Below are 23357 nucleotides of genomic sequence, written 5' to 3' on the forward strand. Positions count from 1 at the left end.
TTTTTAAAGAATACATAGGCTGGGTGAAAGACATAGAGATGAAGAAGTAGGTGATGAAGTCGAAGAAAATTGAGTGCGGGAAGAAGTAACCAAAAGCATACGCTTGTATTCCTGTTGTCTTAAAAGAGCACTCAAACAGAAATCATTCAATGATCTGATTCCATTCTAAAATTGACTATTACCCTACAGTCCTAATTCCTCCTAATTGCAAGATGGTTTTCACAACCAAGCTAAATTCAGAAATAATACACTGCTAGCTATCTGGATAAATTGCTTTTAAGTATCCACACTAATCCACTGAATTTCACCAAAGCTCATTCCCTTCACCCAGATGTTCTGAAATGCCATGTACCGTATGCAGAGCACGTGCGCATATGGTGCTCGTGGGCATATCATGGCCCTGTTTCTCTCCTCTTGTTGCTGCACCCAATCGCTTCTTCAGACAAGGTGTCCCGTACACGTGATCCGTAAAGCTCACGATCCAAATGTGGAACCCCTTCTAGCCTTCCCACATTTGACCACAAATGCAACACTTCCTCCCATTTCCCATGTGTTTCAAAGTGGAGTTGTGTGCTCATTTTAGACTTGACGCTCTGTTCACCATGATCTCCTCCAGGGGCAGCGGCAGTGGTGCCGACGTAAAGAAAGCGAGCTCATTTGTCTGCTGCTGGAGGGATCAACTCCAGCTCAGAGAGCGTGCAGACAGCCTGGCAGGCCGCCCATTACGGATCGTTGTTTGTGAGACTGTGCAAGAAGAGACTGCCTAGAGGAGTAGTTAATTAATCGTTTGGCTTATTAAGCCTTAAACCTGGTGATGAATGTGTCTGGGGAGATGCCTTATGTGAAATAAAAACACTTTGTTTGACATCTGAGGGACGAAAAACAGCACCTGGGACGAACTGCTGCAGTCACGACCGTACCCCTGTTGCATTCACTGGATTAAAAACTCAATCTAAGTTCTAAGAAAGCGGGGTTGCCAACTCTCACACTTTTGGTGTGAGACACACTTTTACGTCCTCTCTTACGCTGGCATGTAAACAAAATTCCAAAGGCTTTAATGCATCTCACGCCAAAAAATACATCTGTTTTGGTAGATCTTTGTCACGAGTCAGCCTTGAAAGTTGGCATCTCTGAGTGAGGGAGTAATAAGGAGTAGTAGTCAAATATGGACCAGATCTAAGATGTGCATCTACACACCCCAGTACCTGTTCCTCCTGAAATACTCAAGATGTGAGGTAGGAAATTGGCTGGGCAATGAGGCTCCTGTAATATGTGGATCCTGACTGATCTTAGTGTGTACCATTGGATACAAAATCAAAAATCAAAGGGAAGGGGTCTCAGCTACCAAAAAGCATCAATCCGATCGTACTCTACACGTCTGCATAGCTGAGTTCTCTTTCTCTTTCTCTTTCTCTTTCTCTCTCTCTCTCTCTCTCTCTCTCTGAAATAATGAATAGGAGGTTGTGTGTGTGATGAAGGCAAAATGGAAGAACAAGACTAATGGTAAGAGAAGACAGGAATAGAATGTCCCCAGAAGATAAGAATAGGTGACTGAGGCGGCAGGCAAGAAAGGAAGCAGACAACCGAAAATAACAGTATTCCTCCTGCCACGTTTGAGTGGTGACAGTGGCGAAAGGAAAAAAAGCTGTGTTGATCATAATGTCAGCTGTAAAACCATACAACACAAAACTGTCAGATGGTTTTGGACCCTGAGAAACTGCATGACTCCTCCAACTGCTAGAGTCTTCATTACATGAAGCAATATATGGTAGAATAGAGTGGCTGGTTCAATAGCTTTTAAAATCTACTCTGCACATACAGTATTTGTTTTGGCATAATAATTCATCATCAGACGATATGGTGTATGATATCAGACATAATTTGCCATGGCCAGTGTTGCTCTTTTGCAAGGCACACAAACGTATTATAAAGCATGCAGCATTGAGAAATGGACTTAGCATTATGATATGGTGATACAGATACAACAGCTGTAATATTAATCCGAGGGCTTAATAATGATTGCACTTATGTCAGAGACTTCATAAGTATAGTATGATTGTTTGATCACTTTTGAGGGGAAAACAACATTTCTCATGATTACATGACAGAAATGACAGTTACATGACAGTCACTTTCAAGTGGCAACTCTAAAATGAGTAACTATTTCACTGTTTGAGTGTACAATTAATTGAGTGTATGTATGAATAACACAGATGTATTTATATATGTGTGTGCTCATATTTAAAGACACCAAACTTCCTCTAATAACTATTTTGGAAAGCCTAGACAATGTCCTATGAAAGAAGCTTGTACAGAAAAAATACATTTCATTTGAGGAAAAAGATAAGTACCAAACTTAACTGTGTGGAGATGGGCACTAGGACAGTATACTACACATCTATGACACAGTACACAGTGCTTTAGGGATAACTTACCTGTGGTAGGAGTATGCCAAGTAGCAAACCAGCCATGATCTTATAGTTATCCATGAACCAGATAAAGACAGCGTTTGTGCAGCCTCGAACATTGATTACGTTTCCCAATTCATGGCGCTTTGATTATGCAAAAAAAGAAGGACAAAAGCATTTCAATAACACACATACCTTAACTATCTCTTTGTTCACCTAACAGAATGTTTATCTGCCATGCTAAAATAGGTATTACTATTTTATAGGCAAGTTGGAAACCACTTCTGCACCTATATACAGGTAATTTCATCTAGTATGTTGGGCATTGTGTAACAGCTGCTATGCACAAATTAGTTGTGATGCAGCCTTCTACTATACATTGTCAGTACTTGCTTCTATTGAAAGGGATGTGCGGCCTATGAACTGAATGAGTGAAATGGCATGGGATTGTTTTACATTATGGGTTATGGGTGATGAAATGTGTACTTACATTTTTATTCATCACGTTGGATCCACATAGTGTATTGACAACTTCATTGGGCTAAAGGATGAGAGACAGTTTTAGTTTCACTCAAAAAGACACACAAGAACCAAAATAATGCCTTATAGCAGAGGTCGCCAACCTGTCGATCTCCAAATTATTTATTTTTTTAAATACAGAAAAAAAAGTGTCTTCTGAAATGTTTTCTAACGGACTTCGGAAGACCAACATCAGAAAAGATCTCCGCCTGATTCATGAACGCCAGCTATTTAAATCTGAGGATGTCCGTAGAGTTAATATGAACGTAATCACCAACGATTTCTCACAAATTCAGGCCTTCCCACTAAATGCCCCTTCTAAAGCAGCTTGCACACTGCCCCGACAAACGCCAACATTCTCCAACAAACGCCAACAAACACAAACAGTTGGGTCAGTGTGCGCCAGCAGTTGGTGTTTGTTGGTCATTGTCGGGTACTGTCAGAAGAGTTCAACATGTTCAGTCGGATTGGGTAAAGTTGCAGTATGTCTGCCCAATGTAGAGAGATTTCCAACATTCTGACAGCTCGTCTGACAGCTAGCAACTAGGCTCAACTCGCGTGCATAACATCCTCGAGCTCTCTTGGATGTCGTTGTTATCTTGGTTATCGGCCAGTTTGTTAAATAAACCGATATCCTAAGTCCTAAGTACGTTTGTGCTGGTTTGTGCTGTTAAAAGAAACATTTGTGCTATTATGGTTTTAAAGATATTACCATTTTATTTTTCACACGTGACGTCACTCAGCCTCCCCTCAACATTCAAATCTCACAAAAATAGTCTCAATCGTTTGTGCTACGTTTGTGCTGGTTTGTGCTGTCAAAAGAAATATTTGTCCTACTATAGTTTTTAAGTTATTGAATGTTAATATAATATAATATATCTTTTATTTGTTAACGTTCTCGGCATGGGAGCGGTATGAGGACCTGTCCAGAGCACCTGAAAAACAGAACGTGCAACCTCATGTTGTGTTCTACACAAAAGAGTAGCAAAAACATTCATGACAGTGCAGCACAAACCAGCACAAACGTAGCACAAACGATAGAGACTATATTGATGAGATTTGAAAGTGGACTGGTGAGGTCAAGCGTGGGCAAAATAAAGCTTTAATATTAACTTAAAAACTATAGGCCTAGTTGTTACAAATTGAAGGTGCAGAACTCAAATGCACGACTCAGAACTCAGAGGTTGAATAAAGAACAAACGTTTACTGGCAGGACACGGTACACAGGTAGGCAGTCCAGAAACAAGCAAACATAATCCAAATGGCATAGGCAATAGAATAGTCGTTGTCCAGTCCGAGGTCGGAAACACGAGTAAACAATAAACATATACGGAACACGGAGAAATACAATGAATATAACACGTAACCTGAAATGACGAGAACGCAACGAGTAACAAGAATACACACTATATACACCATGGATAACGAGGGACAGGTGAAAACAATAAAGGCGGGCAGACAGTGAAGGGCAGGGCCGTGAGGAGTCAGACACGAGGAAACAAAAGGTAAACAAACACAAAACCGAAGAACACGTGACAACACAAGGGAAACGAACTAAGAAACAGAACAAGGACAGACCTGACAATAGTAGCATAAATATTTCTTTTAACAGCACAAACCAGCACAAACGTAGCACAAAGGACTGAGACTATTTTAATGAGATTTAGACGTTGACAGGGGCAGGTGACGTCACGTGTGAAAAATAAAACGGTAATATTTTTAAAACCATAATAGCAGAAATATTTCTTTTGACAGCACAAACCAGCACAAACGTAGCACAAACGATAGAGACCATTTTGACTCGATTTGGACGTTGGCGGGGGGCTGGTTACATAACTGGTTACATAACAAGTGGGCAAAATAAAGTTTTAATAATTACTTAAAAACTATAGTAGCACAAATGTTTCTTTTAACAGCACAAACCAGCACAAACGTAGCACAAACGATAGAGACCATTTTGACTCGATTTGAAAATTGACGGGGGGGGGGGGGGGGGGGGGGGGGGGGGGGGCTGAGTGACGTCACGTGTGAAAAATAAAACAGTAATATCTTTAAAACCATAATAGCACAAATATTTCTTTTGACAGCACAAACCAGCACAAACGTAGCACAAACGATAGAGACCATTTTGACGCGATTTGGAGGTTGTGGGGGGGCTGGTTGCATAACAAATGGGCTGGTTACATAACAAGTGGCCAAAATAAAGTTTTAATCATTATTTAAAATCTGTAGTAGCACAAATGTTTATTTTAACAGCACAAACCAGCACAAACGTAGCACAAACGATAGAGACCATTTTGACGCGATTTGAAGGTTGACGGGGGGGGGGGGGGCTGAGTGACGTCACGTGTGAAAAATAAAACGGGAATATCTTCAAAACCATAATAGCACAAATATTTCTTTTGACAGCACAAACCAGCACAAACGTAGCACAAACGATAGAGACCATTTTGACGCAATTTGAAGGTTGACGGGGGAAAAACTATCTTAGAAAAACTATCTAAGGTAGCCAATTGCAAGATGTGCTTCTCCTTGATTCTCCTCTGAAGAGTAGCAACATGGGGGCCTCAAAACAACTGTCAAATGATCTGAAAACAAAGATTATCAGTGTTGTGTTGTAACTTCACTTGATAAATAAAGCAGTTCATATCCTGCTCATTGCAAATGTGTTTTTTCTTGTTCATATTGTGTGCGGTTAACAAATATTTTCCTTTTTATGTTGCACTGAAATTAAGTGATTTAGTGTGTTCTTGGTCACATCAATTTGAAAGCTGGACCAAAGTGTTTAATTTCACTCAATTACAATTAGGCTAAATACAAAGTTAAGTTGTAAGTACAGTCTGGACAGTCTTGTTCTCTCAATGCCTCAATAGGTAGATCTTGCCTGTCACCAAGGCAGAGTTTGTGATCTTTGGCCAAAAAAGTTTGGTGACCACTGCCTTATAGACTAGTTCAGAGTTAGGCTTAATCAAAATGTACAGTGCCATCACCACAATGAAAGAAGAAAAGTAAGAAAAATATTCCAGAAATACTTCAGAGGATATTTCCAGAAGTGTAGGCGTCAACAAACGCAAAATGCCTTTCAAAGTGCCCCGATGAAAAGCCATCATGTAAATGCTGACTCTTTCCTACATCTTCAGCAATCAAACAAAAAGTCACAGCTCTGAGAGGCTATGCTGCAGAGTGTAAGTGATGTTTCAAGACTAATGGAGTCTAGAGTACAAACATCCCCCCTCTCACCTCCATCATTTACACAAATTACAGAACATTTGCTTCAACAGACAATTACCCTCTAGCATTTTTTATTCACACTATGAATACTTAAACTGTGACCATTAGCTTTCTGTGTGTGTGTGATGAAGGCAAATACTACTATTCTTGTGGTGACAGCAGAACCACAAATACAGGCAACTGTGTTCTCACACTAAGCATCAGGCTCCGGAAGATCTTGACTGAATTGGGAATGCAATCACATGAAGAGTCTGTGAGATGGTGAGGAGAGGAGAAGGAGGAGGAGGAGGAGGAGGAGGTGCTGGAGAGCAGGCAGCTGAGTGGAGCGCAACATGACAGTCATCATTTATTGAAATGACAGCACCAGACAGAGTCCTTTGCAGATCCACTCCAGTGCGTAGCACAGCGTGCGGCTCTTTCAGACCATACCTCAATGCGTCAGGGGAGAGAAAAAGAAAGCTTGTTAAAAGCCTCATTTTCAGCCCTTAACCACAGGTGTGGAAACGGCTTTATAGAACACACATTCGTATGAGCAATCGGAAAGCAGAACTAGCGCCGTAATGGACGTGAGTCAGTCAGAATAGCTCCCCGAACGCCGCCTGCCTAAAAGGGACAGCCAGCATGGTGACACAGCCTAGCAGCTAACCAAAATGAAGCAAAACTACAGTGTTGTCAGAACACAAAAATACGACATGATGAGCATTAACATGTTGTACATGATGTACACCCACTTTGCTTGAGTCTGAGCATTGCTATACATGTGCATGGCTTGCAAGCCTGTCGACACTATGTTTACCCATCATTATTTTTGACAGTAACAGGTAGACTAGTTTCTTTCCAACATGTATGTTATGGCGCACTCGAGACAACTTGAAATTCACTACGTCCAACATGATATTTCGCAGTACCGACTTGAATGCATCCGAACCAAATTTACACAATAATGAGGCGATGACTTCTGTTCTTTTATGATCTCTGTTAAGCTCTGTCAGCTTCGTCGTCATATTGATAATGATGTCAAATTGATTAAATGATGCACCTCGCTGAAGCTGGGATATTTATTCATCTCTGAGTTTCTGAGTCAGAGCTCTGACTTCAATTGGTTGTTCTAGTGCAGTTTTCTGAGTTGGAAATATCCAAGTTACGAGTGGTCTCGAATGCAACATTATTGGTCAAGCTAGACACTAAGCTAAAGGTCATGCCCTTTGTTCTGGAATGCCGGCATGCTATGTCAAAGGACACACTGGGGCGGCATTATGCTGCCTCTGTTTGGTTCAGTATAAACAAGCAAAGGCAGCATAATGAAGGGGTCTTCCTGGCGGCATTAATGTGGAATCTCTGTGTAAAAAGGACACTGAGCGGTTAATACCTGACCCTCAATGAGGAAAGTCATAGGTCATCTATTCGACAAAACACGGCAAAACACAATCAGCAAAACACGGGTTGTTAGTCATGGTACATCACATCCTCTTCCTGCCACACAAGGTGGTAATTGCCTGCAACACTCAGAGAGAACTCAATGGACTTCAGCGATAACTGACTGACCACTGAAATGCTGTAGAACTGAGAGTTGGTGTCTAACCACCTCGCTTCACCTCTACAGTGGTACAGGGACTGTCACGCACTCTGAACGAGAGAAAGCTACAGAGAGAGGTGAAAAAGTACAGTCTCAGATTTCAGATTTCCAGATTTTGAATGTGCAGGAATAAAACATAGAAAGGAATAGCTGCTGCCAACTACTGTCCCTAAAAAGCATCTCTCTTCCAACTTTCACACTGGAAAATCTTATTGCAAAAACAGTACAGATTACATTCGTGAAAACCAAACATGTAAAGTATAAAACTGATACTATCCCTTTTAGAGAATAAATTACTTAAGAGAATCGATTAAAAAAACAGTGACACCAACCGGACAGATAAGCAGCCCTGCATGTTGTCCGCTATAACATCAATAGCAGACGGCAGATAGGCATTTAATTCCACTTGGAGATTTCCAAACAATTCGACTGTGTCAATTCGCTCCATGGTCGGTGTTCACAGAGCTCTTAAGATGTGTTCTACCTCATTCCATTTTTCCAATGGCGCTTTAATGTTTAATAAATTTGTCCCTGAATGGAGGAGGATGAATGAGGAACAGATAGCAGTGGGAGGGCCCCCAAACATCCCCTGTGTATTCAGACTTGCCAGCCTGTCAGTGGGGTTTCAGGACAACAGCTATGGAAGATCAATTCAGCAGCCGTCTACATTTGGGGTGGGGGGGTGGTGGTGATTCTTTTCAGTGGCTCAGGCGTCCTGCCATCATGGTCATGATTGTATGCAGGCTTGTTGACTGTTAATACCCGCGGTTTTAAGATAAGACTGAGTTCTGAAGTGCAGATTGGATAATGCTTTTCATTTCTGGCAAGGTTCTTTAGGAGATGCTTTCTCTAAACGATGACAGATTTCCTTTTTGTTATGTCAGAGTAAACATAAGCATAGGAGCCAGCATGTTTAGTTTATTTCAAGTTTATTTTCGCACTGCCATTTTAAGTCTTCTCTGTTTGATTCTCTGTCTTCTCTGTGTCTATTTATAATTGAAGTAAATATTCGAGGACTTTACATGTCCAAGTCCAAAGTTCAAGCCAACTTTAAAAAAATAAAATGTTTTCCTGAGGAAATGAACATTAAAGAGAATATTAAGAAAATAGTCTGTGTCAAAGGCATATTCCTTTGCTTTTAGGGTGGAACTCTGAGCTTTTTCATTTCTTGCTATGGTTATCCATCCAATATGGGATTGTGAACCTGTCGGTACCTAAGAAGTATCTGTGCTGGGCAACAAGAATGTGTCGAATTAGGTATTACTTCACAGTAAAATAACACTCCTGTCTCAGACGCTAGATCATGGATTGCTTTAGGTTCATACTGGTCCTTTGTAACAGAAACATGTATTTTGTAACTGGTTGATGTTTGTGAAGGTGTGTTTTTAAAAGCATTAGGGACAGTTGAACGATTTAACAAGAGAGGTGTTCATCCATGGTTTTGTATCAGGTATTGATTACTATAGTAATAAACTTGTAGGTTGCCTTCCTTCGTGCGGATGTCTTTGCAATATTCTCAAAGCAGAAAGAAAAATCACCTGACATCTTACCCATACATGCAGAGATTAAGCGACTATCTGTTCAAGAGAATTTTTTTTTTTTTATCTCTGACTTTCTGGACCTGCCTTTAAGTCAGTGAATAGACAGATCACCCTACATCACTGACCTCCTCAAGCATCAGTCTGATTCTTATTCTTTATGATCAAGAGATGTAGTGAAATCTACAAATGAAGTCTTCAAATACACAATGGATTTGAGTCTCCCAATTATTAATAAGGAACTTGAGGGTCAAAGTATTAGTCAGTGTATCCTCAGAAATGTAGCTTTGGTTAGTCTTCAGCATTCTACAAGCCTGGAAACACTGAGTGTGAAAGAATAGTTTGTATTTTAGTGTATTTATCTAAAAGAAACACACACAGTTCACTGACTACGACCGCACCTGTAGAGATTCCCTTGGAAAGTGTATGTTATTCACAATCCAATTTTACAGGCGGACAAAAGAAAGCTGGCCTTGGCGGTTTAATTTACTTTGAGCCTTCCCGGTTGGCAGGCAAAAGCCTGAAAAACCTGTGGTTGGATACCACAAAAAACCCACAATGGCTACAGATAGAACTTAGATATATTGTTAGATTTAATTCAAATAAGGGCAGTCAGGATGATTAAATATTAAAAGTACAGGAAAAGGGTATCTGTACTGTCAGGTTCTCATTATGAAGGGAGGTTGTGGATGGCCTCTGGTTTATTAGATAGACCAAACTAATCACCTGAGCAGACCATGCCGTCAGGTTCATGGGTATACAGGTTCTTGGGCCTGTAAAATATTGTTATATTAATTTATTTAAACTGCTAACCACTAATTAGCTACCATTCTGATTTTCATTATGAAATAAAAAAGCACCAATGAAAAAAACACCCATGTCCTTGTCAGCTACATGTGCATGGGACATTCTGTTTGATGACATTTGGGGGTTCCAAGATTCACTTGGTGAGGGATGACCTCACTAGAAACTCTGACTCAGCCGCAGACGTGAGCACATGGCGGCCGCAACTATCCTGAATCACGCGCGACGTGTGAGCTCTGACTGTACAAACCTCCATCCTGTGGAGATCTACTACGTTCCCGTCTAATAGGGATCGGCAAGCCAAGACGCACCACGGCTGAAAATAGCTATGAGAAACCCTCAGTGAGGTAGCACGGCCATCTGCAATTGTCTTTGACGTGTGGGAGTGTGATGCATGTTTCTGCTGGGCTAAGAGGTCCAGTTAGAAAAACAATGCTTTTCTATGTAAAGGACAAGAAATGACAATGACAAAAAAATTCCCAACTGACAGATCAAAACCATCCCGATTAAAACGAGTCAACAGTTTGAAGCAACAAATTGAACATGCTAGCAGTACCTGTCCTTCTGAAAATTTAATTAGCATTTATGATTTTTTCAACACCTGCAATGCTGACTTTCATTTTGATAAAAGGGCTTTTTTAACTGAAACTTTAAGTATATCACGAGTAACATCTATGCTCGGTATCTGTAGCACACCTATGCTCGGTATCTGTTACCTACAGTGTATCTAGAGTGTATCTAGAGTGTATCCGCCTGAAGAATCGCTGTCCAGGAACAATACACCCTAATGATGACATAATGATAATACAACATGATGTCCCTCTGTATGGAAAGAGGTAATGTAATCACAAGCGTCTGCATTGTGCAATAAACTGTCATCAAAGACACCCTTCAGAAAACATCCAACCCACTGGAAATGATTGCGCTGAGAGCCCTACACCGACCTCTTATGTATACATTTGCCTACATTTAGATCTTACACATGAACACCATGATTCCTTTAATCGTTTGTGTCGGTGGCTGCGCCGCGCACTGTGCCGCCCCCACCCCCCCCACCCCCCCCCAAAGCTGTAAACCTAGGGGAAACACTGTATATTCATAACTCACAGTTATGACGCGCATCGTATGATGCACACATGAATGAGGTGTCCTGTGTGGACTGCATATAGTGACTGAGTGACCATGCCAGTCTTCAAAATTCAGCTGCACGACCATCTCCATTGTAAATGCCATCAGCTAGATCACAGGTACGGGGCTATCTGCCACTATTCGTACCGCTCGTGGAAAGACAGACAAAGCCACACAGTGTAGCCTAACCACAGGGTCCCTGCTATCTGCATCACCTGATATTATCTCTTGTCATAACTCCATTCGGCAGACCTCTGGAGAGCTCCAAAAGACAGAATGTAATTTTCAGTCGGATTTTGTAACTTTAATAACCTCCACCGGAGCCTATTGTATATCACAGTAACTTCCGAGATTGGGAAATATTATCAGGAGATTTTGCCACCAAATGTGATTTAGTGTGTATGATAAAACCTCGTAGCAATATTGCCTTGACTCAGCTCGCCAAGACGCACGTCACTGCGCGGGCACAGTCCACTTAAATGTACACATGAATAAAGGTAGACAAAGAGATATGGGACAAAAATATGGTGATGAGGATGATCACTATGCACAAAAGACACAAAAGATAATATGAAAGAAAGGTGATAATATATTGCTACTTATAGGTTATTCACTTGCAGGGCTTAAATATATTGAGAAAACTGGCATAATTTAACACCTAAACTCACCACCGTAACTATAGGAACTATGATTGCTCTCCAAAATGATCTTAGTGAGCTTGTGAGATTGGGGGCGGGAGGGCATTGACAGATTCATTACTTTGTGCGTTATGCCAGAGCACACTCACCATAGTCTCCAGGCAGCAGGTGTAGGGCACTCCACAGGCCAGGGGTCCGCGGCCGCTGCAGTTGTGGTACATGTTCACTTCCCAGTCCGTGAACTCCTCGCTGCCACAGCACTGGAACTGGAGACACGAATGATAAATCACGCAAAATACATCAGCAGTCCATCACATCCCAGATGTGTTTAAGACTCTCCAAATGACAGAAGCGTAAGTTAGAGTAAATTTAAAAAGAAGAGTAAATTAACACCCCATTACTCAATATGAAAATGAATGCTTGCTTGAATGAATGAATGAATGAATGAATGAATGAATGAATGAATGAATGTGCATGCATACTGGAGGGCTTAAGTGAGCTTGAAACGGTCTGGAAATGTGGAAAGACGTCTACATAAGCGAAGACCTTTTGGGAATTGTTTTGTTTATTTTTTTTCTGAAGAGGACAAGCTTAAGTTACGAAAGAACATTAATCAATTCTGAAGTGCGCTGAAGCAAGAAAAATAAAGCAGCCATCTGTGAATCATCTGAAGTATTTTGCAAATGAAGCCATTCGCAAAATTTTCAATGCTTTGTTTTTCTGCAGCGTCATGATGATAATTGGACCCATCTCTGCTCAGTGCAAAATACGCTGAAATACAATGTCAAATGTCTCCAGCATCCTGAAATGGCAAACCATGATACCACAGAGTAAATAAACATAGTTTATATAAATCATTAGACTACTACTACTAATGTGTATTATAAAACAGGTCACTTCATAGATATGGTAAAACTGTGAATCATTTGTGGATTTATATCAGCCAACACTTGCATGTCTAAATAAACATTAGTTACCTCAATTTATATGCCAATCCTACAAACACATTTGAATAACACTGAATACCATTTACAGCTAAAAAAAAAACCAATTACTTCAACAAGTAGACACCTTTGCTTGTTCAATGCAATGGAAATGGGAGCCTGGTTTGTATATTTATGGATACAAAAGAAGAGATGTGTGCCTGAGAACATGGCACATCAGGACTAAAGGACACAATAAACACATTTATGCAAAATCTATATTTGAGGTATAATCAACACAGTCAAGTTGAGTGGGGTGACCCTTTCCCAGGGAGATGAAAAGGAATCTCTCTCTCTCTCTCTCTCTCTCCGCTTGGCTCAGTAATGTCCATTAACTACGTCGCTTATCTGTACTACAGGTGTGGATGTAGAGATAAAACAGAGTAGACAAGCTCACACTAAACCTCGTTCTGTAGGCCTGAAAGACATCAAAGAATCGAAAGAATCAATGAAACTTTTGGTTGAGCTGTTTTCCTGCCCTAATAATGTTTGGATATGGAGCACTTCATGAAATTGATAGCTGTAGAGTCCACTTCAGGGGGAAAAGTGTGTTTTTTTGTGTGGATTTGATGAATAGTAAGTGGCTCACAAGCACTGGCCTGGGTTGACCATACACGAAATGTCCTAACCTGTGCTTTGAGTGAAGACTATCCAGTCAGACTATCCATTAAAGTTGTAGTCCACAACAACAACAAAAATACATGCTTCCAGACAAAATAGGAAGAAAATCTGTGATTTAGTTTCAAAATACAAATACATGGTTTGCCATGACTGATCTCCTGCAGGTTGCGTATCAAACATGAAGCACGGAGCAATCAGCAGGGTTTGGAGAGTGCCTTAGAGCACCAGCATTTACCGTGGATTATAAGCAGCACCACTCTTGGGTGGATATGAGCAATGCATGTCTAAAACTCTGCACAGCACAACAACTGTGGTCAAAATTATGGGGAATTGTACCCTTCCCTGTGGATAAGAATTACACTTTCTGTACATTTTTTTTTAAATATATAAGATTATGGATTATGAAATATGGGTGTTTTACTGTGAAGCTGTACTACAGCTGTACTACTACACGTTTCTTTTTGTTAAATTACATTTGTACACATAATCGGCAGATAATTAAATCAGCAGGAACGGTTTGATGTTAGACCAAGAATCCTCCTTGAGAGCAGCATGAATAATTACAGAATCTCAAGAACAGACTTTCCTTTTCGTGTTGGCATTAGGGATGCCAACTTTGAGAACACTGTAAGTCTGACATTCAGGAAACTTTAAGGCCAATTCAAAACAAAATAACTAAAAATGTCTAATCAGTGAGTATTCAATCGGAACTAAATGCAGATTAAAAAGGTCATTAATCATGTTACATTTCACTGGCTCAAGGCACCAGGCATCATAATTAACATTTATATCATTCCCAAATTGTTTGCTCTGAGGGGTTCCTATTGTGTCATTACCAATGATTAAATAAGGATTTGCTAATATTATGAGTCAATATCCAGGAGTTCCTTATCGCAGTTCACTGCGATATAACAGTATGGTACATGACGTCAGTCATGGGGTACAAATCGAAGCATTTATCTATTCACGCCTGAAAGGCCGCGAGATCTGTCAGCGCGCGCTCCTGGCCCCGCCTCCCAGGAGTACTATAATATCATTACGCGCCCTCAGATCTGCCTCTTTTGAAACTTCGCAAGACGGAGTGAACATCTCCGAGCATATCTCAAACGCTCTACCACAGTCAAAAGAGTTTTGTGTGCTTTTCGCTCTCTACGGGTTGGTGAGTTATCCGGGTTCCTTAACCCTCACTAGCTCAGGGCGCTACAAAATTCATTGGCTCAACTTCATTTTGAAAGTAGTGGCTGCTATCCTGGCTGCCTGGCTGGCTAAGTCTCTGACTAGCCTGCTAGCTTGCTAACAACGTGTTCGTTGCAGATAGTGTGCTTGTGTTTTAACATTCTTCTCTACTTTCAGATTGAAAAAAAGATGGCCAGACACTACCCCGACTGCGGTCACGTCCGTCCCAAGGGCGACCGCCACCGTCGGTGCGTGACCTGCCTAGGCAGGGACCACGCAGAGGGCGCGCTTTCGGGCAAAGCCCCTGTCTGTTCCATCTGTGCTAGCCTCCCGCTAGCTAAGGCTACCAGGCGCCTTGCGTTCTGGAAGCGCAAGGACGCCGAGGAGACTGCACTGGTTCCATCCGGGGCTGACGCCCCCGTAGGAATGAGTGTGTCTTCAGCCTTGGACTTGGTGAGCGTGAGCAGTCGCCTTGCAGCGGCAGCTCCGCCCCCGGGTCTCTCCCCGTCTCCGCCGCCTGTCAGCCCTGGGGCTGCGGGCAGCAAGGCTGAGGAGCTTCAACCAAGCGGTGTCCAGCCTGAACTCGAGCTGGACATCAGCCTGGATGATGATAGTCTGCTAGACTTCTCCGATGAGCACAGCTCAATCGCTGAAGCAATGCAGACGAGCCATGACGTTAGGATGCGGGTGGAGACACCTCCTACCTCGTCTCGGCTCCTGGGCCAGCAACTCCACGAGGTTGCGCTGAGACCAGCCAGCTGCCTCGGGCTCCCTCTCCCTCCCCCTCCCAGCGTGCGGTCCTCGCTGCTGGACGGGGAGTTTTATGCTGGCTCCGCCGTGTCAGTTCCCAGCTGCATCCCCTTTTTCGAGGAGGTGCACGAGGAACTGCAGGCGACATGGGCGATACCCTACTCGGGCCGAGCCCCGGTGCCGGGGTTCGCGCCCTACATGCAGCTCCATATGGCTAAGGAGAGGGGCTACCTCTCCTTTCCTCAGGTGGAGGATGCAGTAGCGGGCTACCTCTCGCCCGCCTCCCCCACGATGCGTTTCGGCCAGAAGCCTCTCCTGCCCACGCGGGTGGGCAGACACCAGGCTCAGCTGGCAGAGAAGTCCTACCAGGCTGCCTGCACGACCAATACGGCTGCATTGCTACAGCGCTACCAGGCAAAGCTCCTGACTGAGCTTGCCTTGTCGCTGGGGGAAGATCACCCGTCTGTGGCAGAACTCCGTCGCGCGACGGATCTGTCGCTCAGACTAACTCGGTGCACGTCACAGGCACTGGGGAGGGTGATGGGTGCCGCGGTGGCTACCCAGAGGTCTCTGTGGCTATCACTGGCTAAGCTGTCAGACAGAGAAAAAGCACCACTCCTCGACGCCCCGGTCTCTGTCCAGGGCGCCTTCGGGGAGGCAGTGGTCACAGTTTGAAGAACAGCAGAAGAGCAGAGAGGTATTCCAGGCTTGGATGCCTCGCTCTAGTGGCACGGGTGAGACGTCCTCCTCAGGACACACCACACCCGCACCGGGCCAGAAGAGAAGCGGGATCCGCTCGCCAGCGCCTCCAGCAAAGGTGTCCACCGGGCGAGGCTGGCAGAGACACCCCTTCCACCCTCCAGCGCAGCCTGCAGCACAGCGACCAGCTGCGCGCCCTGCCCAGGGCGCAGCCCAGGCTCCGCGGCAGCACTCCGCTCGCCGCGGGCGAGGCAGAGGGAGACCTCAGGCTTCCTGACCGTGACAGTCAGCCACTCGTCACACAGGGGGGAGCGGTGGAGTCCACACCGCCTCCACAGAAATCGGCCCGTCGCTCACATGTGGAAATCATGTCCAGCACGGTAAGCAGGTTTTCACAAGCACCACAATCATATGTCCTAACTCCTGTCCCAGATGGCGCAGTGCCCAGGCAGGCTTGTGCAACTCCCCCCGCGATGCACACAGTGCAATCGCACCCCCACATTTTTTTTCAAAAACATGAGGGGGCAGCCCCAGATCTCGTCTCCCTCCCTAAGCGGAGTGGGTGTAGATCTAGGCTTAGACTCATTGACCATGAGCGGGTTAGTCCCCGACAAATTCAACTCAAAGCACAACCTCCCTGGTTGTGCGGAGAGTTGGCGCGCATGCGCAGTGTCACCATGGGTGCTAAAGACACAAGGGGTTACGTGCTGCAATTCGCCCGTTCCCCTCCGCCATTCAGCGGAGTGATACAGTCTGTGGTGCAGCGAGAACAGTCTCACTTCCTACGGGAAGAGATAATCTCCCTGCTCAGAAAGGAGGCAATAAGCAGAGTCCCTCCCGAGGAGGGAAATGCAGGCTTCTACAGCCGTTACTTCCTCGTACCCAAAAGAGACGGGAATTATCGGCCAATATTAGATCTACGTGTGTTAAACAAAGCACTCATGCCGCTACGGTTCAGAATGTTGACCCCACGCAGGCTTGTGCAGTTTATAAGGCCAAACGATTGGTTTAGAATAGAATAGAATAGAAAAGCCTTTATTGTCATTGTATTCATACAACGAAATTTTGAGTGCTTCTCCTGTTGGTGTGACGAGGGACAACATATAACACAACAACAACATATAACATAACAATACTACAACTATCCAAAAACAGTAGGAACAGCCCCCCCAAAATATATATATACATTAAGAGTAGAACAAAGTGCGGTGGCATAGACTAAAGTACTTCAATAAATACATCAATTAATACAGCTTTGTTTATGCACATGTGTAAGGTGACTGAGATGGTATGTGACTTGTAGTCAATAAAGTGCTTAGTGTTTAGTGCATGTCGGTATTTAGAGTTCTGATGGCTGTCGGGAAAAAACTGTTCTTAAGACGCGTGGTCCTTGCTCTAAAGGATCTGTACCGTCTGCCTGAGGGCAGGAGAGTAAACAGGTGGTGGCCTGGGTGAGAGGAGTCTTTTAAGATGTTATTGGCCCTGCTAAGGTAGCGGGAGCGGGCAATGGATTCCAGGGAGGGCAGTGAGCAGCCAGTGATTTTTTGTGCTGTGTTGATGACCCTTTGGAGGGCTCTCTTGTCTGCTGCGGTGCAACCGGAGTACCACGCCGAGATGCAGTAGGTTAGTACACCTTCGATAGTGGTGCGGTAGAAGGCCACCATCAGTTTACACTCCAGGTTGTTTTTCCTGAGTACTCTCAGGAAGTGTAGTCGCTGCTGTGCCTTTTTTACTGTCTCTGAGGTGTTGACAGACCATGAGAGGTCATCTGATAAATTGGCTCCTAGGAATTTGAAGGTGTGGACCTTCTCCACACAGTCCCCGTTGATGTAGAGTGGGGCCGGAACTGCACTTTGCCTTCTGTAGTCCAGAATTAATTCTTTCGTTTTTGTGGTGTTCAGTGACAGATTGTTGTCTGAGCACCACACTGTCAGTTTCTGTACTTCATCCCTGTACGCTGATTCGTCATCTTCTGATATGAGCCCGATCACGGTGGTGTCGTCAGCAAATTTAATGATGGTGTTGGTGGGATGGGTTGGAGTACAGTCATGGGTGTACAAGGAGTACAGTAGTGGGCTCAGCACACAGCCTTGTGGAGAGCCAGTGCTTAGAGTGATGGTGGAGGAAAGGTGGGGACCGAGTTTTACAGTTTGTGGGCGGTTTGAGAGGAAGTCCTTTATCCAGGTGCAGATGGAGGGGGAGAGGCCTAGTGCAGTTAGTTTGCTGACTAGTATGTCAGGGATGATAGTGTTAAAAGCTGAGCTGTAGTCAATGAAGAGCATTCTTATATAGGTTCCACGGAGTTCCAGGTGGCTCAGTGCGGTGTGGAGGGCTACGTCGATGGCATCTTCCGTGGACCTGTTTGCTCTGTAAGCAAACTGATGCGAGTCAAATGTGGGGGGAAGGGTTGATTTGATGTGCCGTGAAACCAGTTTCTCAAAGCACTTCATGATTACAGGTGTAAGTGCAATCGGTCTATAATCATTCAAGCTGTTGATGGCTGGTTTCTTAGGGACGGGGATGATGATAGCTGATTTTAGGCAGGGTGGGATGGTGGCTAGAGTGAGAGAAAGGTTAAAGATCTTAGTGAAGACCCCAGCGAGTTGGTTGGCACAGGAATTGAGTAACTTTCCAGATACTCCGTCGGGGCCAGCAGCTTTTCTTGTACTCACTGATTTGAGCACACATCTCACCTCGTGTTCTTGTAGGGTGAGAGTGTGGCTGCTGGGGGTTGGTGGAGTCAGTGCAATTGTGGTGGGCCTGTTGACCTCAAAACGGGCAAAGAAATGATTAAGTTCCTCTGCCAGTGAGACATCAGCGTGGACAGTGCTGGTGTTGCTGTTCTTGTAGTTGGTGATGTTTTGAATTCCCTGCCACACTCTCCTTGGATTATTATTAGTGAGATGGTCTTCGATTTTTTCCTTATAAGCCTTCTTGGCATCTTTGATGCCTCTCTTCAGGTTGGCTCTAGCAGTACTGTAAAGGTTCTTGTCACCTGACCTGAAGGCGGAGTTCCGCTCCTGGAGTAGGGTCTTGACCTTGCTTGTCATCCAGGGTTTCTGGTTAGGATACACCCGAATCCTTTTGGCTGCAGTCACAGTGTCTGTACAATGATTGATGTAGGACAGTACAGTTCCTGTATATTCCTCCAGGTCCTGTTGTTCGAATATGTCCCACACTGTATGTTCAAAGCAGTCCTGCAGTTGAGAGAGAGCTCCCTCGGGCCAGATTTTTATGTTCTTAATGTAAGGTTTTGTCTTCCTCCCGAGCGGTGTGTATGCCGGGATGAGGAGCAGTGAAAGGTGATCTGACTGTCCTAAGTGGGGTAGGGGTGTGGCTCTGTAGGCATGCTTTAAGTTGGAGTATACGTGGTCGAGTGTATTGTTCCCTCTGGTAGCACACTTGACATATTGGGTGAACTTAGGTAGCACTGTCTTCAAGCACGCTTGATTAAAGTCACCTGCTATGATGTGCACTCCGTCTGGATGAGCCTGTTGATGTTTACTAACGGTAGCGTACAGCTGAGAGAGTGCTGCGCTAACGTTTGCATCCGGTGGTATGTAAACAGCTGTTACTATGACAACCGTTAGCTCCCGTGGCAAGTAGAAGGGTCTACACATCATTGATAGCATTTCTAAGTCCGGTGAGCAGTGACTGTCTATTGTGTTGCTGTTGTTACACCAATCATTGTGTACATAAATGCAAAGTCCCCCTCCTCTGCTCTTACCCGAGTCCATGTTCCTGTCCTGCCTATGGATTGAGCGGTCCGCTAGTCTCACTGCAGCGTCAGGAATTAACGGGTGAAGCCAGGTTTCAGTTATGATCATCACGCAACAATTCCGAATTAAATGGTTTGCTGTGACATGTAGCTCCAACTCATCCATTTTATGGGTGATAGATCTAGCATTGGTGAGAAAGATGCTCGGAAGCGGTGGTTTATGGGGTTGTTTACGTAGCCTTGTAAGCAGACCTGCCCGGCTTCCTCGTTTTTGCTTCCTGTCCCTACGCCGCCTACGTCGCTTGCTAGGTCCGCCAACAATCCACGGAGACCCCGGTAATCTTGCAATGTCCTCGGGTATTTTGTGGGTCCACTGAAAATTCCGTGTTACGGATAGCTTCTGCTGCCATCCAAAGTCAATTAAGTCCTGGCGGCTATACACGTAATTTGCTTCACAAATATTGACTAACAAACAAAAAAACAAATACAAAAACATAAAAACAAAACACCAAACTGGAGAGCTAGAAGCCGCTGCGTCCATACGCGCCGCCATCACCGATAGACTTAAAAGACGCTTATTTCCACATTCCGATCCACCACAGACATCGGAGATATCTGAGGTTTGCGTTCGGAGGAATAGCGTACCAATTCAACGCACTCCCATTCGGCCTGTCCCTAGCGCCGAGGGTATTTACAAAGTGCGTAGAGGCAGCCGTCGCCCCATTACGTCTACGCGGCTTACGCGTTTACAATTATTTGGACGACTGGTTAATTGCTTCTCATTCAAAGGCTGCAGCAGTGCAGGACGGCCATCTAGTGGTGGCGCACCTGTATCGAATAGGCTTTGTAATAAACAGAGAAAAAAGCGTTCTCTGCCCCAGGCAAGTTACGCATTTTCTGGGTATGATTTTAGACTCCACCTCCATGGAGGTCAGGCTGTCTCAAGAACGGATTAATGCCATCAAAACATGCGTGCGCCAGTTCCGACGGGGAAAGTCAGTCTCGTCGCTGTGCTGCCAACGCCTGTTAGGAATGATGGCGTCGGCCGCTATAGCGCTCCTGTTGGGGATGTTGCGCATGTGGCCATTCCAAATATGGTACCTGTCTATGAAGCTCAACGCAGTCACAGACAGGCATCGCAGAGTAGTGGTGTCCTCCAGATGCAGGAAAGCCCTGGCGATCTGGAGAACCCCCTGGTTTCTCGCCGCGTCGGGCACTATGGGCATAGTGTCGCGTTGTGTGGTGGTGACCACAGACGCTTCCACCAAAGGCTGGGGAGCTGTCTGCGAAGGGAGAGGCGTGAACGGTCTCTGGTCGGTGACAGAGGCCGCGTCTCACATAAATATGTTAGAGCTGCGAACAGTAGTCCTAGCTCTACAACACTTTCTGCCCAGGCTGAGTGGTCAGCATGTACTAGTGAGGACGGACAACACTGCGACCTTGGCGTATATAAATCGCCAGGGCGGAGTGCGCTCCCCGTCACTACACCATTGGGCGACTCGCCTGCTCCTGTGGGCAGCGAGGCACGTCCTGTCCCTCAGGGCAGTTCATATACCAGGTCACCTCAACTACGGTGCAGACCTGTTATCGAGGGGCGATCCTCGAGCAGCAGACTGGTGCCTTCTCCCACAAGCGATAGGTCAGATCTGGGTGCGTTTTTTCAAGGCGCAGGTGGACCTGTTCGCGAACAGGCAGAACACCTGCTGCCCGCTCTGGTTCTCGCTAGGGGGCGACGATCCCCCACTAGGCATAGACGCGCTGGGCCACCAGTGGCCAGCTCTACCCCTATATGCTTTTCCCCCGATCCCGCTCCTCCAGCAGGTGCTGTGCAGGATTGCGGACGAGGGCAGGGAATTGATATTGATAGCCCCCCACTGGCCCAATCAGCCGTGGGCGGCAGATCTGGTCAATATGTCAGTGCAGCAGCCTTGGGAGCTGCCTCTGTGGAGAGACCTCCTAACGCAGGCGCACAGGACAGTGTGGCACCCACATCCGGAGTGGTGGCGTCTCAGAGTCTGGCACCTGAAAGGTGCAGGCTCATAGCGTCAGGCTTGTCGGACGCGGTGGTGGCTACAATACAGAGTGCCCAAGCTGTATCAACACGGGCTCTGTATACGCTGAAGTGGCGCAGTTTTGAGCGGTGGTGTGCTGCGCGTCAGCACAACCCCATTAACTGTGCGCTGGGCGTTATTCTAGAATTCCTACAGCAGTTGTTTGATGAGGGGAAGGCGGCTTCTACTCTCAAAGTGTACATGGCTGCCATTTCAGCCTGCCACGCAGGCATTAATGGCAGTTCTCCTGGCAGTCACCGGCTAGCGTCACGCTTTATGGCGGGGGTGAGACGGCTCAGGGTGCCAGAGAGACACCTCATACCGTCTTGGGATCTGCTAGTGGTGTTACGTGCTCTCACAGGGCCTCCGTTCGAGCCCCTGGAGACAGTGGACATAAAGTTCGTCTCTTTAAAGACCGCGCTGCTGCTGGCGTTAACGTCAGCAAAACGCGTTGGTGACATGCAAGCCCTGTCAGTCAGTCCATCGTGCCTTCAGTTCTCGATCGCTGGTGACAGAGTGGTTATGCGACCTAATGCTGCTTACACACCTAAAGTGGTGGTAACCCCATTCCGCAATCAGGTGATTGAATTAGCAGTTTTCTCGCCTCCTCCTTTTGCGTCAGCAGAGGAGGAACGTTTGAATAAGCTTTGTCCAGTGCGCGCTCTCCGCTGTTACGCAGAGCGCACTAGAGCTTTCAGACAGTCAGATCAGCTATTTGTGTGCTTCGGTGCACGTGCAAAAGGCAGACCTCTATCAAAACCGAGCTTCTATATGTTAGATGTGGCTGAACCTAGTTTTCTTCATAGCGTTCTGCGGGCAAGCGATCTCTGAATCCCCTGGCCTGAGAAAGATATATATGATAAGTGTGTTCATTAGTGTCTACATGTTATGTTGCACATGAAACATCCCAGGGTTTTCCTACGGGCGCAGGATCACGGATCCCTTTCGCCTATGATAAAGGTGGACCAACATTCATGGTGTTCTGCAGGCAAGCGATATCTGAATCCCCTGACCTGAGAACGATGTATATGATAAGTGTGTTCATCGGTGTCTACATGTTTGTTGCACATGAAACACTCCAGGGTGGTTTCCTACAGGCGCAGGATCGCGATCCTTGCCGCCTATGATAAAGGTTGCCCTGTTAACATGTTCACCGCCAGCGGCCGTATGAACCTCTATGAGGGCAAAGGCTTCAATAAAGCTGGTGTGTGTAATTGGCTGCCACTGTATTATCACGCGGGAATGTATAGGGTCCCATACTGTTATATCGCAGTGAACTGCGATAAGGAACGTCTCGGTTACTTACGTAACCTCGGTTCCTTAAGCAGGAACCAGATATAACAAAGTTGGCGTGTACAGTGTTACCTTGGATTGATTGTCTTGCTCAGTTTCTTTCCAAGGCAGATCTGAGGGCGCGTAATGATATTATAGTACTCCTGGGAAGCGGGGCCAGGAGCGCGCGCTGACAGATCTCGCGGCCTTTCAGGCGTGAATAGATAAATGCTTCGATTTGTACC

The 23357-nt window shown here is 45.2% G+C and overlaps 1 protein-coding gene across 1 annotated transcript in view; it reads right to left on the reverse strand.

Annotated features, from left to right (window-relative positions):
* Window positions 1-2196: 2196 nt before the first annotated feature.
* The window catches only part of tspan15 (tetraspanin 15), a 38844-nt gene continuing 17683 nt past the window's right edge, over window positions 2197-23357 (reverse strand). The window contains exons 5-7 of the mRNA XM_031579091.2: window positions 11992-12108; window positions 2899-2949; window positions 2197-2552 (exon numbers count right to left, since the gene is read on the reverse strand). Of these exons, the coding sequence (XP_031434951.1) occupies window positions 2421-2552; window positions 2899-2949; window positions 11992-12108 (300 nt within the window). The 3' untranslated portion in view covers window positions 2197-2420. The remainder of the gene's footprint in view (window positions 2553-2898; window positions 2950-11991; window positions 12109-23357) is intronic.

This window comes from Clupea harengus, chromosome 13, assembly GCF_900700415.2.
Source record: "Clupea harengus chromosome 13, Ch_v2.0.2, whole genome shotgun sequence".
Classification (NCBI taxonomy): domain Eukaryota; kingdom Metazoa; phylum Chordata; class Actinopteri; order Clupeiformes; family Clupeidae; genus Clupea; species Clupea harengus.